This window comes from Dreissena polymorpha, chromosome 5 (assembly GCF_020536995.1).
Source record: "Dreissena polymorpha isolate Duluth1 chromosome 5, UMN_Dpol_1.0, whole genome shotgun sequence".
Classification (NCBI taxonomy): Eukaryota; Metazoa; Mollusca; class Bivalvia; order Myida; family Dreissenidae; genus Dreissena; species Dreissena polymorpha.
Genome location: NC_068359.1, coordinates 41,583,031 through 41,600,653, shown reverse-complemented (window position 1 = coordinate 41,600,653; position 17,623 = coordinate 41,583,031). Strand labels below are relative to the sequence as shown.

At 34.9% G+C, this 17,623-nt stretch overlaps 1 protein-coding gene across 1 annotated transcript in view; it reads right to left on the bottom strand.

Moving 5' to 3' along the window:
- The window catches only part of LOC127831182 (dedicator of cytokinesis protein 3-like), a 168,526-nt gene that overhangs the window by 94,433 nt on the left and 56,470 nt on the right, over positions 1–17,623 (bottom strand). Inside the window, exons 21-26 of the mRNA XM_052356175.1 lie at positions 15,813–15,902; positions 14,956–15,056; positions 14,386–14,473; positions 10,570–10,625; positions 2,865–2,979; positions 1,060–1,252 (exon numbers count right to left, since the gene is read on the bottom strand). Of these exons, the coding sequence (XP_052212135.1) occupies positions 1,060–1,252; positions 2,865–2,979; positions 10,570–10,625; positions 14,386–14,473; positions 14,956–15,056; positions 15,813–15,902 (643 nt within the window). The remainder of the gene's footprint in view (positions 1–1,059; positions 1,253–2,864; positions 2,980–10,569; positions 10,626–14,385; positions 14,474–14,955; positions 15,057–15,812; positions 15,903–17,623) is intronic.

Sequence of the window (17,623 nt, the reverse complement as noted above, 5' to 3'; positions counted from 1 at the left end):
CAAAGTGTCGTCTTAAATCAGGGACGACACTTTCCGTCTCAACTGGATTTTTGTCAAAAAGAGTCTTCCTTTCAACGAAAAATATAATAAGAGCAGAAAGTGTCCTCCCTGATGTGCATATGCAGACCAATTACACTGTACACACATGCATTAAACCCCCTTTTCACATAGCGCAGCAGATATTCATTTAAGTTTGACTGCATTCAAAGCTATAGGGATATTGAAATGCTCTTGAGTCCGTTTCCTGGAAGAACCAATACTTGAAGTCTTTTGAGGTGATCTACAGAACGTTCTTAAAGAGTGGTTCAAACCCGTGAACTCTCAGTCACTTGGCAGACACCATATCCACTTCACTATGGCGACCTCTAGCGTGATTAATAGTGACCTAACAAATTGACCTGGTCATAAAAGCCAAGAAGTCAGGAATTTTGTATCAGAAACCCATGACAGAGAGAACAAACATGCGGCTTCTGATCATTGATAACCAGGAAATTTTAATGGGCCAGAATTATTAAAATGTAAGCTGTTTAAACAAGTTGTTATGGCCAGATAAATAGACCAGCCTTGTAAGATTGTGCTAACAAAAAATATTGAATCCTAGTAAAAGTAAGATAATACTTAATAAAAACATTAACAACAAGCAATGTGTTTGTGAAACACTATGTCCCCATATATTTGGCCTTTGACCTTGAAGGATGACCTTGACCTTTCACCACTCACAATGTGCAGCTCCATGAGATACACATGCATACCAAATATCAAGTTGCTATCTTCAATATTGCAAAAGTGTACATTAAATTAGCGATTTTGACCCATATATTTGACCTTTGACCTTGAAGAATGACCTTGACCTTGACCTTTCACCACTCAAAATGTGCAGCTCTATGAGATACACATGCATGTCAAATATGAAGTTGCTATCTTCAATATTGCTTAAGTTATTGCAAATGTTAAAGTTTGCACAAACAAACACACAAACCAATCAACAAACCAACCAACAGACAGGGCAAAAACAGTATGTCCCCCACTATAGTGGTGGGGGACATAAAAACTCCATACCATCACATTTGAAGAGCCTTGTACTGACAGTCCTCCTTAGCAACTCGAGTTTCACCTTGGTGATGTCATCAGGAAGGGAGGTAACTGGGGGCATCCTCTGGAGAGCCTCATTTACCAGCTGGCTTACCTCCCTTTCCTTGAGCACCTCCAACAAGGGAGTGTACACGGCATGCAGGTAGGTCAGGATACAGGACTGCAATCAACATAAATGTTACACTGAATAAGCTGAAATGTATAAGGGTCAGTAGAGTTCAAGTCTGGGCATATAAGTGTGTAATTTATATAATTGTGAGGCAGAATATAGAATTGCAATCGATAAATAAAGTTTAAGACTACAAGGTCATAACATGAACGTTATGTTAAACCATGCATTGCAGGTAACATCTGAAGCCACATGTAATGCACTATGGTATTTGTATTACTCATCTTCTTCTGTATTTTCAACAGTTTTGTATTTGTTCTTGTAATAGTCTAACTAAAATTTTGTGCAACGAGTAAATACATGTATAATAACTGCAGATAATGATTGATTGATATTATTTATGTATGTACTATGTATAAAGTTCAACAACATCGCTTACTCATAACTTAAGTACTCATAATAAATATGTTGATAGTATTATTAATGTTGTTATCAATTGCATGTACTTAAATGTGTTCACATTGGTCATCAGCCTTTTGGAAATATTGTAAATAAAATCTTGAAATCTTGAATCTTGTAACAAGTTGTGACAATGAAAAATTGGAACCTGGGGCAAGAGAGTTTCGACTCCAGAGGCATCATGTAAAAATATTATAAAGAACCATTCATTGTTACATGCCAAATATTAAACCTTTCGACCTCTCAGTTTCAGAGCAAAAGAGTTTTGTTTGACCTCTCAGTTTCAGAGCAAAAGAGTTTTGGGTCAAAACCAGTAAACAATTTACCATACCAAATATGACACATGGACTTCACACTTTCAGAGATGAATATTTATACTAATAAGGTCTTTAATAACAATAATATTGTTTCAAAAATTTAAAGTGGAAAAAAGGGAACAACTTTTGTCATTTTTAACTTAAGCCAATCAATTCAAACATGCACATCTTCATATCAAAAGGAACAATCCTAGAAAGTTTGAAAGTTGTACATTCTAAAATATTAACAAACTTTTCTGTAATTGTGTTTACGGACAGACAGATGGAAAGACTGTAAGATGTCTATGGAGATTCCAGTAAATCACCCTTTACTTGATAGCAGGGAAGTAAAACTATCGTATAAGGCTCTTTCTGGGAAAACTGTGCTAAATGCATGTGGGAAAAGTGTCATCTCAGATAAGCCTGTGCAGTCCGCACAGGCTAATCAGGGAAGACACTTTCTGCATACAACGGATTTTTATTTCCATGCAATCTCCTTTAAACTAAAACTTCCATATAAACGAAACATGTTGTCCCTGATTAGCCTGCGCAGACGGCACATAAAATCCAGTTTCCCAGAGCGAGGCTCATATGATGCATTTGAAATGCGACAAATTGTCTTATATATGTAGTATTCATTATATATATCTCACAAAGCCAATAAGCTTAGAATAATGTAATACTTGTTGAAATTATTAAACAACGTTTTTACATTATGTGGTCACTAAGTATTGACCTCTTCCATGTGACATTCTCACTAAACCATGTTCTATTGCATTCCTTTTTAAATCGATCTTTCTTCGAAATGATTTATGTTTTGTATTTAATTGAAATGCATGCTATTATTGCATATGTTAAAGTCAAAATAAACTATTCTGTTCTGTTCTGTTGTTGCATCGACAGCTCACCTGATTGGACTGTAACTTCCTATCAGTGGATGACAGCATGGTACCGATGGATCGGAACAAACCCTGCAAGTTGTCCTGGAATTCTTGGGCATCGCTTGCCCTCTGATTAAACAGGCTGAAAAACAGGAAAACATTCATGGCACACTGGAAACAGTTAGGCAATATTTGCCAATATGTTATGTCTAATCAATCATGACACACTGGAAACAGTTAGGCAATATTTGCCAATATGTTATGTCTAATCAATCATGACACACTGGAAAAAGTTACGCAATATTGGCAAATAACTTAAGCATACATGCCATAAATTTTCAGACCGATTCCGGGACATTGTGCTAAATTTTCCGGGACATTTGCCGATTTTCCGGGACATGTATACAAATACCTATATATGAAGTCATACATGTATTTTTGGTACGCATTTTTTCGCGATATCCAATTAGTTAAATTACTTATGTAACTTACTTGGGATAAACAAATTTAACATCCATTTAAGATCAATGCACAAATAAACGTTATTTAAACAAGAAGAATAAATTATAATTAACATCGTAATTTGCTTAAACAATTGACAAATTAAACATTTCTACATCCGTTACTAGATACAAGCCACATGTTTTGCGTGTTTGAAAAGAGCACATGTATATAAACATGAGATAGTTCAGTGCTGATTTAATTTTCAGTCACTGCATACACTTAAAACGTGGACTGCGTGTAACACTGGTGATAAATTTAGACATTGTCATGGGTGGCGCGCGCGGTGTAAGCTATGACGTCAAACTGTTACAACTTACATTGTTTGCGCTGAGCGTAAAGGCGTGTTGTTTGTCGCAATATGAGTGTGAATGAAAACTGACACCGCGAAAATCCGGGTGAAACTGGATTTATTCATGAATGTGCATCGCGTAATCCATTAAAACTACACAGCCATCAAATTTGAGCAAGCCAATTCACAACGAATTAACCCCTTTTGTTTGACTGTGATTACTAGACAATCGACAAGATAATAGGACCCCCCCTTAATTGATCGATATTGACACGTAGCGTTTTTGCCTAATCGGACAGGCATTGCTTTGGAGATGACGCAATATCAGTGGCAAGTACAGATTTGCATGCTAAGATAAGGAACATACAGGTTTTACTGAAATCCGGGACATTTGACAAATTTCCGGGACTGCGGGACAGGGTATGCATTTCCGGGACTGTCCCGGATGATCCGGGACGTATGGTATGTATGATTTATGAATAATCAATCATGACACACTGGAAAAAGTTAGGCAATATTGGCCAATAACTTATGTCTAATCAATCATGACACACTGGAAAAAGTTAGGCAATATTGGCCAATAACTTATGTCTAATCAATCATGACACACTGGAAAAAGTTATGCAATATTGGCCAATAACTTATGACTAATCAATCATGACACACTGGAAAAAGTTACGCAATATTGGCCAATAACTTATGTCTAATCAATCATGACACACTGGAAAAAGTTATGCAATATTGGCAAATAACTTATGTCTAATCAATCATGACACACTGGAAAAAGTTATGCAATATTGGCCAATAACTTATGACTAATCAATCATGACACACTGGAAAAAGTTACGCAATATTGGCCAATAACTTATGTCTAATCAATCATGACACACTGGAAAAAGTTACGCAATATTGGCCAATAACTTATGTCTAATCAATCATGACACACTGGAAAAAGTTACGCAATATTGGCCAATAACTTATGTCTAATCAATCATGACACACTGGAAAAAGTTACGCAATATTGGCCAATAACTTATGTCTAATCAATCATGACACACTGGAAAAAGTTACGCAATATTGGCAAATAACTTATGTCTAATCAATTTGTATGCTTGTTCAATTTCAAATGTACTAAATAAGTTCATATGTCATAAAAAATATGAGTACCTTTTGACAAACAAGACAAACGCAATGGCTTCAGGGCAAGAAATCATTTGAACAAATCTTGGAAGTATGTTTGTAAAGATTTGATAAAATGTGCGACTCCTCAGTTATTAAAATGTTTGATTAAAGCCTTAAATTGAAACTACACTACACTGGCAAGTCTTTTTCATTCAAATAAATGTTTGTGTTTCATAAAGGTTAATAAAAGTTGGAAAAAAGGTTTTACTTTTACAGATATCATTTGAAAAAAATATCAGAGAAATGTTAATGATGATTGGGCAGAAATGTCACTTCCTGATTATTAACCCATTACCACTTAGATATATATTTTTCATGCATGTGTAAGTCAAATTTAATTAAAGGCCTTTCTTACTAGATTCAAGTTTGAAAGGCTTCACTTCAAACCCTTAGATACTGATGTTCAGTAAACAGCATTAAACCTTGCAGGGTGTTCTGGTTTGATACTGTTTGCACATAGCCATTTTCACGTTGCTTCTGAGTGGGAAAGGGTTAACAAGGTTTCACTATTGCCATAAAAGGAAAACTGCCCCATCCCACAGGTAGCCATGTTGTTAAAAAAAAACGGGACTGTTTCAAAATTGTCAAAAATATCATTAGAACAAAATGTTCTGAGTAAGTTTCATGAAGATTGGACAAAATATGTTAGAATAGAATGTTGAAAAGTTGTGATAGAAATAAGTGGAGAACTGCCCCATCATGACAGCCATGTTTAACATTTAACTGGAATCATTTTTAGATGGTCGCTTTAGCGACCGTCTAAAGTGCTTAGTGTAAAATTCAGGTCGGTACGGCCTAGGTATGATTAGCCCAATTCCCGCTTACTACGCGTATCCGAAAGAGTTGTATAATTTATGCAAGAGGTTTGAGTTCTCAAATTATGTTTATTCACAAATGGAAACATTATATTAGTATCGTGTTAAATGCAATAGTTTCGAATGGTGTTTTATAGAAAAGAATAAAAAAACAATGATCGTATTGTACGTGTCGCGGAGGAGATTGTTTATGAATGATTAAAATAGTCCACTTTCTGCTGCGTCTGCGTTACGTAGTATTTTCGCTCATCTCATTCATAAATCTGAGGCTGGCAATAAACAAAGGGGAGTCCGGGTGAGAATAACGCACTAGTATAAGGTTACGCTTGTTTATATTCACAGGTCTCAATTAATAATACGTTGACCACGAGTTCAACAATTATTACAGGGATACGATCAGGGATCATATTTTCCCGCAACATCAATCGGTCCGGATATAAATGGGGAAAAGTATCCGAAAATGTGCATCCGAAATCATGACAAATTACGTTAAAAAATATACCATTGATTTTGCTATTCATGAAGGTGGTATAAAACATGTACAAGTTCTCAACTGGTTTTATCATTTGGTATTTCATTGTTGTTTCATGTGCTGTTTTATCAGAATTGTTTCATCGTTGTCAATATTATTAATCTGTGTAAGTCTATACCGATGTTTTAAATTGTTGTCGACTCGATAATATCTTACAAACATGCACTGATCCAAACAAATGTCTGTGCGTAGGTAGGCTACTGACAACAACAAACCAAATAATTAAGAATTAATTTGTTGTCAAATACCCACGACCACGTCCGATAGTTTAGATGCGTAGGGATTAAATCACGAGAGCGAAGCATTTGAAACCACGCATCTAATTTTCCGGTCGTGAGATATTCAACAACAAAGTATAAAGTACACGAATTATTTCGATTCTAACACGGTTTTACGAAAGATTTATTCAATGTTTATCATTTTTCTTGTGTACTATTTTATGTGAAGTTCCTCCCATAAAAATAACTTTCGGCTGTTCTGTCGATCAGATCTGCGACTTTCATTCATAATTATATTACCGGATTATTACTCTGGTGGAAAATGTATTGGCATGTTTTGTTTAGTTACAGCGCGTGCATTAAGACGCGTCTTTTCGGATGCGTCTTTAATACGCTGTTCACAAGTTTTTGATTCTTGGTCAGACGTGCAATAAACCGGTCCTGACCGGTTTAGAGACTGCAGCGAATGGTTTATCACACCTAATCGAGATAAGAATGTCATTAGGGTGTGTTAGTATGTACACTGTGTAAGCAATTTCATGACATGGGAATTTTAATAGCAAACAGAATCGGACCGACTGTTTGGGATTTTCAATCGGTCTTTCATGACCCCAATCGGTCTAGGACCGACAAAACCGAAAAAAATATGATCCCTGGATACGATAGATAACATAAAAAATGTTTCATTATCGCTGAAACTGTTAAAAAACATTTAAATATAACAAGAATATTCTCTAAAAAATGTAGTCTTGCTGTTTTGAAATAAGGTTTGGAATTTTGGTTTCTAAATAACTTAATTCAAAACAAAAGTTTAATTATAGTGTTTTTTACTTGTTAGTCGCATATTTACCGCATTATAATGTGTGTTATAATAGGCAAACCATACATTAGTAAAATTCAATCTGCCTTCGCACATAGAAGGAATGGGTCAATTAGGTGCTGCGTTTCCTTTGCTTCTTTCAGTTAGAGGTCAATTCTTTACGTAATAGCAATCACAAGGCCCCGGCTTCAAAGGAATTGCGGAGCGTTCTTACATAATAAAAGTCGTAGTCGCATGGTATTTGCTTTTAGTGTCCTATTTGGTCACGTGGTTCTTTTTCGCGGGTGTTTTGGCATTCATGATATGAGGCTATTAATAGATGCGCCTGTCGATAAACAAAGGAAAGTTTCAGGCGATAACAACGCAATAGGTTACGCTCTCACATACAACTCAATGACGTAGTACAGGTCGTAAATTGAGAGATTCGGGAAAAAGTTGACGCTTATTTATATTCTCAATTTATAAAACATTGAACATAAGTTCAACAATAACTTCAGCGATACGATAGACAAAAACAAAAAAATGTTTCATAATTGCTAAACCCGAATATAACAAACAATTTATAATAATAATACAAATGACCTGTTTCATAACCTCGTTCATGCTACTACAGCGGGTATTTCTGAAAAACGTTCTTTGGTTCTCAACAGATAGCGGCGATCTTTTGTATTTACGGGTGCTAGCAACGCAATAGTAGAAGGTTAGTAGAAGGTTTAGCTTGTTTATATTCACAGTTCTCAATACATAGACAGTTGGATATGAGTTCATCAATTACTACAGGCATACTATAGGCAACCTCGAAAATGCTTTATAATCGCTTAAACCAAAAACAACTAAATATATTATATTAAATATATTTATAACAATAAATGTCTTTTAAAAATGTAGTCGGCGTATACGCTGACTTTGAAACAAAGTTAGCAATTTACTTTTCTAAATAATTAAATACAATTAAACAAAAGTTAAACTATTGTGTTGTGTTTTTCACTTGTAAGCTGCATATTCACCGCATTAAATGTGTGTTAGTATTGTCAAACCACACATAAGTGTGAGTAAATAAAAAATATACTACGGGAGAGCACTTCATGTGTCCTCATGTGCCTTGTTATGAGTATCTTTCTTCACTATCGAAATATATCGTATGTTTATATTTGATTTAAAAGCAGTTTTCTTTCGACACATTTAAATCACACGTCAATAGCGTCGTCATGCGAAAATGGGTCTTATGCGTTTCGGAAAGCGTTTGTTAAACCCAACATGTGCTTTTGCACAGTCAGGCCATAGGCGATGCTGTTCGCTTTAAAATCACTCAATATGTTATGTTTCTCCTTACCAGAAGGAGGGATATATAGCTGAGTGGGCTATTTATATGATGGGCGCATATGGAATAAGACCCATTTACGCATGACGAGGGTCATTACAAATCTCATTGCCAATTGAAAATGCCACATTTAAGAACAATGCTTTTTGATACAAAATTGAATTCAAAATAGCAAACTTGTTAATAATGGCAGCCTATCCACACATTAAGGAATGATTTCCAGACGTGCTGACCAAGTACGGCAAACATTGTGGTATGATAATTAAACGATTTTCTCTTATCGTGACACTATACTATTTCGCTAATGATTGTTTTCTCATCTTGGAGGCGAAAGTGAAATTCTGCAAGATGGATTGTAACGCGTAATTGTAACAGGGCCACAATTTGTGTCGTTTGAGCATACAGAGAGTAGTCCGGAATTCCTTACACTAAACAGTGCTACATCCTTTGAATTGAGCACATACGCACTGATGTAGCAAAAATTCAGAGGTTGTATCTCGAATCAGCTTATTAAATATTCGAAAATATGCATGCGTGTCTGTTGGCGCTATGTAAAAGTCACTAAGATGAAAACTGAAACAGCTACGCCTAAAAGCGCATTAGTGCTCTATACCTATGTTTATGTTAGCGTTGTTGACACCGTGTGAACTGCTCGGGTAACAAGTAAAGCATAAACAGCAATGTTTATATAATTTTATTCCTCCATATACAAGATACGAAGATTATTGTATATTTTGAATTTGTATATGGTGTCAAAAATCTAAAGTTTTGTACACGGAACTTTCATTATGAATTTATATTCTTGGTGAGATAGTCATTTGATATTAGAAAAAATATTCCTTTAATATGATGGTGACTTCAAATTTTCTTTATATTAAGTTCACATTAACATTTTCATCTTACTTTCTATGCTTTCAGAACTTCCAAAAAGTATGTTGTTTTTATTTTGTCTTAGTTATTTCTATGAAATCATAAGGATGATAAAAAGTGCACACAAAACTCGACCCGTGCGCTATAACACACACTTTATAAAGTTGAATGGCGTGTGTTCATTTCAAACTTGCGATTGATTTTGAAAAATGAATTGAGTGTTAAATTATGCAATAGCGAACATCTTCAGTGCCTTCAGCGCTTTGCTTGAACTTGGCTGACATACAATAACAACAAGAAAATCAGAGTAAGTTTAATGATTCTGCTTAAAATGTGACTTTTAGTGTTCACAAGTTTTTTACTCAACTTGACCTAATTTTTAAACCCACATGACCCAGTTTTGATTGTCGCATAGATATCATTATGACCAATATTTTGACCCAGTAATTTCATGAAGACTGGGCAATACAAGCGGCCTCTAGTGTATGTTTGTTTGTATTTCCAAGTCTATGAAGTCATTTCCAACCCTCAGGCACTCTTAAATAATTTACTCATGAAAGTTGGGATGAATTTTGAATTTTAGCTGCAATTTCCAGCTATTTAGTTATTACTTAAAGACTTAGATTTTTTGGTTTGGTGTTGTTTCGTGGGGAGAATCTGATGTACCCGGAGTTAACCCCACCTTTCCAGAATGGTGACCATTAACCCATTTATGCCTAGTGGACTCTCCCATCCTTCTAAATTGGATCAATTTGATTCCAAAATTAGGGATGTCTAGTATATTTATTTCTATATTTAGAATATTTCATACAGAAATTCCTTTAAGCAAACAGCACAGATCCTGATGAGACGCCGCATCATGCAGCGTCTTATCTGGGTCTTCTCTGTTTGCCAAGGCCTTTTTTCTAGACGCTAGGCATAAATGGGTTAACCAAACTCACATGCTTCCAGGAACAGCTATATAGGGATTGAAGCCGTGTTGCCTTGGTGAGTAGTGCGTTTACCAACCACTGCGCTAACCAAACAGCCATAAGTGGCCCGTAGAGTATTCATGTGGTTAGTGTTGAAGATGGATAACACAAAATGAACGACAAATATGATACAGAAGGCATTCACAAAAGATCACCATGAGCACTTAGTGAAGAGTTGAAAAGTTACAGTGCTAGTGAGAAAGTTCTTACTCTTTTTGTTGCAGAAGCCTTGATTGCACTATGAACCGAAAGATGAAATCTATCACCTGCAACAAAAAATCAATATTTCGTCTTATTTAGTTTTGTTGTTAGAACAACATACAAGGTCTGGAAAAAGTATGTATTGTTAAATGGTGAGAAAGTTGTTAATAAAAGATAAAAAATCTTCATAAACAAAAGTTATCAACATATGAAATAAGCAAACCAGATATGAAATACATTTTAATTTGACTACAAAAAATCTTCATAAACAAAGAGCTACCTAAATATAAAATTAACAAACCAATTATGTAATAAATTTAAGTTTGTCTACAAGAAAGCTTCATAAACGAAAATCTATCTACATATGAAATAATTTAACAAATATGAAATACATTTTAATTTGACTACAAGAAATCTTCATAAACAAACAGCTACCTACATATATAATTAACAAACCAATTATGTAATAAATTTAAGTTTGTCTACAAGAGAGCTTCATAAACACAAATCTTCACATTAAATAAGCAAACCCATGGCAATATGTAATAAATTTAAGTTTGACTACAAGAAAGTTTCTTAAAACAAATCTATCTACATATGAATTTGACTACAAGAAATCGTCATAAACAAACAGCTACCTACATATTAAATTAACAAACCAATTATGTAATAAATTTAAGTTTGTCTACAAGAGAGCTTCATAAACACAAATCTTCACATTAAATAAGCAAACCCATGGCAATATGTAATAAATTTAAGTTTGGCTACAAGAAAGTTTCTTAAAACAAATCTATCTACATATGAAATTAACAAACCAACTATACAACAAGGGACAATTGTCACAAAACCAGGTTTTCAATTTGAAAAAAAAAAGTCTGATAAAGGGAGACAATTCAAAATGTGATTGTTACTGATTGTTCCTAGTTAACCCCCTTGTGTACAATTCAATATATTTTTAGTCGTGGCGACCTTGATTTAAAAGTCTGATAAAGGGAGACAATTCAAAATGTGCATTATTACTGATAGTTCCTAGTTACTCCCTTTGTGTCAAATTCAATCTATTTCTTCAAAGTGTGACCTTGACCTTGGAGATATCGACGTAATTATTTCGCATGACACACTGTCCAATGATTGTGAACAAATGTACAGAGTAATTTTAAAATCTCACAATGAATGACATAGTAATGGCCCGGACAAGATCATTTAAGGCCATTTTTGACCTTTGAACTCAAAGTGTGACCTTGACGTTGCAGATATCGACGTAATTCTTTCGCATGACACACCGTCCAATGATGGTGAACAAATGTTCCAAATGATTTTAAAATCTCACGATGAACGAGTTATGACCCGGAAGCTTGTTCTGCCCGCCGACATTCACCAATCTAATAACCAGTTTTTTCCTTCCAAAAAAACCTGGTTAATAAATTTATGTTTGTGTACAAGAAAGCTTAACATAAACGAAAATCTATCTACATATGAAATTAACAAACCAATTATGTAATTAATTAAAGTGGACTACAAGAAATCCCTAAACAAAAATATATCTTCTTATGAAATGAGCAAACCAAATATAAAATCAATTTATGTTTTTCTACAAAATAGGTTTATAAACGAAAATCTGCATACATAGAAAATAAGCAAACAAAATAGGTACTTTAAGTTTGTATAATAGTTGTTTCTTACAACACACACCATGCCATTCTTTTAGTTTCTGTTCATCAAACATCTGCAAGAGAGCCTAATGGAAACTAAATATTTAACAAGGGCTGTTTGTAAAACATGCATGCCCCCCATATGGGCTGTCCGTTGTAGTGGCAGCCATTGTGTGAATACGTTTTTTGTCACTGTGACCTTGACCTTTGATATAGTGACCTGAAAATCAATAGGGGTCATCTGCGAGTCACGATCAATGTACCTATGAAGTGTCATGATCCTAGGCAAAAGCGTTCTTGAGTTATCATCCGAAAATCATTTTACTATTTCGGGTCACCGTGACCTTGACCTTTGACCTTGTGACCTCAAAATCAATAGGGGTCATCTGCGAGTCATGATCAATCTACCTATGAAGTTTCATGATCCTAGGCATATGCGTTCTTGAGTTATCATCCGAAAACCATTTTACTATTTCGGGTCACCGTGACCTTGACCTTTGACCTAGTGACCTCAAAATCAATAGGGGTCATCAGCGAGTCTTGATCAATCTACCCATGAAGTTTCATGATCCTAGGCGTATGCATTCTTGAGTTATCATCCGGAAACCATTTTACTATTTCGGGTCACCGTGACCTTGACCTTTGACCTAGTGACCTCAAAATCAATAGGGGTCATCTGCGAGTCATGATCAATCTACCTATGAAGTTTCATGATCCTAGGCGTATGCGTTCTTGAGTTATCATCCGGAAACCACCTGGTGGACGGACCGACCGACCGACCTACCGACCGACCGACCGACATGAGCAAAGCAATATACCCCCTCTTCTTCGAAGGGGGGCATAAAAAGAATAGGAAAACTCATTATTTATCACTCTAATATAGGGTATTTATAAATATATATAAATTTATTTATTTATAAATTTGTACAATTGTTCTTTTACTTGGCACTTTTATTTTGAATTTAATACAAAAAATGGGGAAAAAATAATGACAGAGCAATAAGATTTATTAAAAAAGATTGTGTATCTACATATGAAAAACTGTAAGTAAAATAAAAGTTACCCACATTAAAATTCAAGAGATTTTCGTAATAACTCTCAGTTTTCAGACACTGTAAGTTTTTGGACACCCTCTTTTTTTTAGCAAAAGTAATTATTTTTCGTGACTCTTTATTTTCAGACATACGGGTATTCAACCATAATTAATGTCTCTTAATTTTCAGATAGTATATTTTACAGCACTATTCTACATACTTTGGCCCTGTTTTCGCTTTTCTTGTGACACTTCGAGCATGGATTTTTAAAACCCGATTAAAGTCATAAAACCTGGCAGATGCTTGCCTGAGGGCAATTGACCATTACATTCGCTTTAGTGGGTAAATAACCACGTACACCGGTAGAAAACAATAGCATTTGAACCAGTTTCGTCCTGGGGGAGATCTAAAGAACGCTACCAGAGTGGGGATAAAACCCGTGACCTCCGGTGACTAGGTGCCGTAGGAGGACACCATATCCACTATGCCATGGCAACCTTGTATTTTGTGTCTCCTATTTTGTATATGGCTTTTTTTCTTGTTTCTTTTGCAATACAGCCATCATGAATATTCTTATATAAATGATGTTTAAAAAAACCTGTTAAGCATTATCATTGACTTCCTTTCATTGACTGACCTATTGAATGACGTTTTTTGTAAGATTACATTAAACTGACATAATCATCAAATCTAATGACACCATTAAACAATTTTAACATGATTCATACCTTATACTATTTTTCCAAAAAATTTGTTAGTCAAAGCACATTTAAAATACAAATCAGCACTTAAAATAGTGTTTTAAATGAAAACACCTTGTCAGACCCTTTATTTCTACATTCTTCATGCTTTGTATCGCATACAGAAGACAGTCTATCTGATAATGGGGCTTAATGCACGTGCACAAAGTTTTTTCCGAGATTAGCCTTTGCAGTCCACACAGATTAATCGGGAACGAAACTTTCCGCTTTTGTGGTATTTTTCACTAAAGTAAGTCACTTCCAAACAAAAATCCAGTTAAGGCGGAAAGTGCTGTCTCTCATAAGCCTGTGCGGAATGCAGAGGATAATGTTGGGCGACACTTTACACATGTGCATTAAGCCCTGTTTTCCCAGAGCAGAGCTCATATTTTACGACACCTGAAAGCTCTGTATAAGTTGAAGATTCTGTTTCTCATGATGAACATAGGCATCGTCCACCATTCGCTGGAAACACGAGCAAAGGGGTCTGAAAAACAGAAAAGTCTTAACTGAGGAATAAATGAGCTCAAACTATGCTTGATATGCAATCCATACCATTACATGTGGCTACACCATTTCAAAACATTGCAATATGAAAGCAAAATAATATAATTCTCATGAAGGCCCCTACAGTGACTACCTCTTTCATGTGAGAAAAAGTTTACAAATATTTTAATTAAATATACACTGATCGCAACTGGTGGCAAAATGATCATTTTTTTTTTCATTTAAGATTTCTTTATGATAGCCCAGTTTACCACTTTCAACATGCCATTTTATTAATTTGTAAACAAAAACTTGTTGCTTTTAAACATATGAAAGTAATAGGAATTATGCATTTAAGAATTAGATTGCAGTTTAAACCTTTTTTAGACATAAATAAGTATCTTCAAATAAAGCAATGATCCAATGATTCTCATAATTAAGTAAATAACTGCAAATGCATGGTTTGGTTTATATGTCACTTACTTATGCACCAGAGTGGCGGAGAATGTGTCTGTGATGTAGGACTCCAACACTGGCTTGAACATTTCATACCGCACATGGTGAATCAGAGTGAAAATGTGCACCTTGAAATCAAGAGAAAATATTGATACATGGGAAAACATGGGTTTAATGCATGTGTGTTAAGTGTCTACCCAGATTACCCTGTGCAGTCTGAACAGGCTAATCAAGGACGACACATTCTGCCTAAATTCGATTTTAGTATAGAAGAGACTTCCTTTAAACAAAAATGCCATACAAGCGGTAAGTGTTGTCCCTGATTAGCCTGAGCGGCCTGCACATACAAATCTGGGATGATGCTTTACACACATGCATTAAGCCCGGTTTTCCCAGATAAAGGCTCACATGATTAAAACAATACTTAATTTCTTCATTTTGTTTTACAAAGCATGTCAATGTCAGCAGGTAACATTTGTATCTGTCCATGGCAATGTCATTGGCTTTGAAATCATATCTATCAATATAATTATTGATCAAACTTAACAGAGGCTTATGAAACTGTGAGAACAAAATCTGTGTTACAAAGGCCTTTCCTTCTGCATAAGAAAATTGCATTTTTTTAGAGCAATAGTAAGAGCAAATTATGTGGCTCATGAAACGGTGAGTAAAAGGAAATTGAAAGCTAATATCCAACAATTATTGTTATAATTGGTCAATTAAAGGTTAAGACAAAATAGTTTTATATACTCTTTTTCAACATTTAGTGTTTCCTTTAATATTTAAAATTAATTATGTTTTTATGTCATCAATTTGTAAGAATCATTTATATCTGAATTGTTTCTTTTAAATAATGTATGCTTGATTTGGAGAATATCAATTACCAGGGTTTTGAATATTTTTGGAGCACACGTTTCTATGGCAACCCTATCTGTCATCATGTCAAACAGGGAGTTGAGAATGTCATGAAGGAACTGAAAATATACAAGGACACAGCTTATAGGTTTCTGGGCTCGTATTCACAAAACCATTCTTAAATTAAACAAGAAGGCCATGATGGCCCTGAATCGTTCACCTGACTAACCTTACCACATCAACTTAAATCAGCCCATATACAATCCCAAGCCAGATGTCATTAATTAATACATTCTGACAAAATTTCATTAAGACGTGATGAAAACTGTGACCTCTTTCACTTACACAAGGTTTTACTAGCATTGGCCCGGTGACCTAATTTTTGACCCCAGATGACCCATATACGATCCCCTGGCACAAAAATTTCTATAGCCAACATTTTAGCCAAATGTAATTTTTTGTAGTAAAATTTTAGAAACTGTAGCCAAGGTTTTAGCAAAGCATTAGGAACCACCTGTTGTAAGTCTAGGCTAAGGGGTGTAAAAGAAGAAACTACAAAACAAAGCTTTAATATGTTTATTACTATCATCATCATGTGTGCATAACAAAAATAAACAGTTTACAACAAACCATTTATAGAAGTACATACATCATAACTCAAGCACATGTTCATAAAATAAGCATATGATAAATTTACATTACATGAGCACATGATATCCTGAACATACATTTTAGCAGAAGGCCATAATCCACATCATGTGTGCATAACAAAAAACAACAACAGTACAACAAAACATTTATAGATATACACACATCATAACTCAAGCACATGTTCATAAAATAAGCATATGATAAATTTACATTACATGAGCACATGATATCCTGAACATACATTTTAGCAGAAGGCCATAATCCACATCATGTGTGCATAACAAAAAACAACAACAGTACAACAAAACATTTATAGATATACACACATCATAACTCAAGCACATGTTCATAAAATAAGCACATGATCAATTTACATTACATGAGCACATGATATCCTGAACATACATTTTAGCAGAAGGCTATAACCCGCCTCAACTTCAATCCAGCCAAAATATTGAAAGCACGTTTGAAATCAAACTTTTCCATTGGTGGGCTTCTATGGACAAAATCAACAAGTTCTCCAAGTTTTCAATTTTAATAGAATTTCTGAGAGATGTTGAATGTCAATTCCTGTTCTACCAAGCAAATTAACTACATTCTCATATATGCTCTCTGCATTTGCTCTTTGAAGTTCAGCCATTTCAAACTCATCAGTTTCCAAAAGTCTAACATAGGTCACTAAATTTTGCTTCACTAAAATGTCTGTACTCTCATCGCTCATGATACTGTACTTGCATGATGTCTGTATCTTATGGAGAAGATCACTCCTCAGAACGTCTGCCATACAGTTTTGAAATTCCGACACACTGGAGCTGTGTTCATATGACGTGTGGCTGTCAACTCGAAGGTCATTGAGCTGGGTTGCACCCTGAAATTATATTAATACAAATTTGCATCCTGAAAATATAATTTATGATTTCAAGTATATTTTGCTCAATATTTGTAGCAAACTTAAACAAAATAAAATTTTATCAATCAATTTAAAACAGATCAAATTTGTTTTAAAGAAGTTTTATTTATTTTTTTATCTGCAAGACACACAATCTGTTCAGGTCTGGAACCAGCGATGATGCGAGAGTATGTTGTGCAGCAAAGTACACATTAGTCATAGCCGACACTACAGCCGCTTCACTTTTGGATATTGCTGCAGCCTGCGCATTTGTCATTGATGTTTTCAGATTTCAAGCTT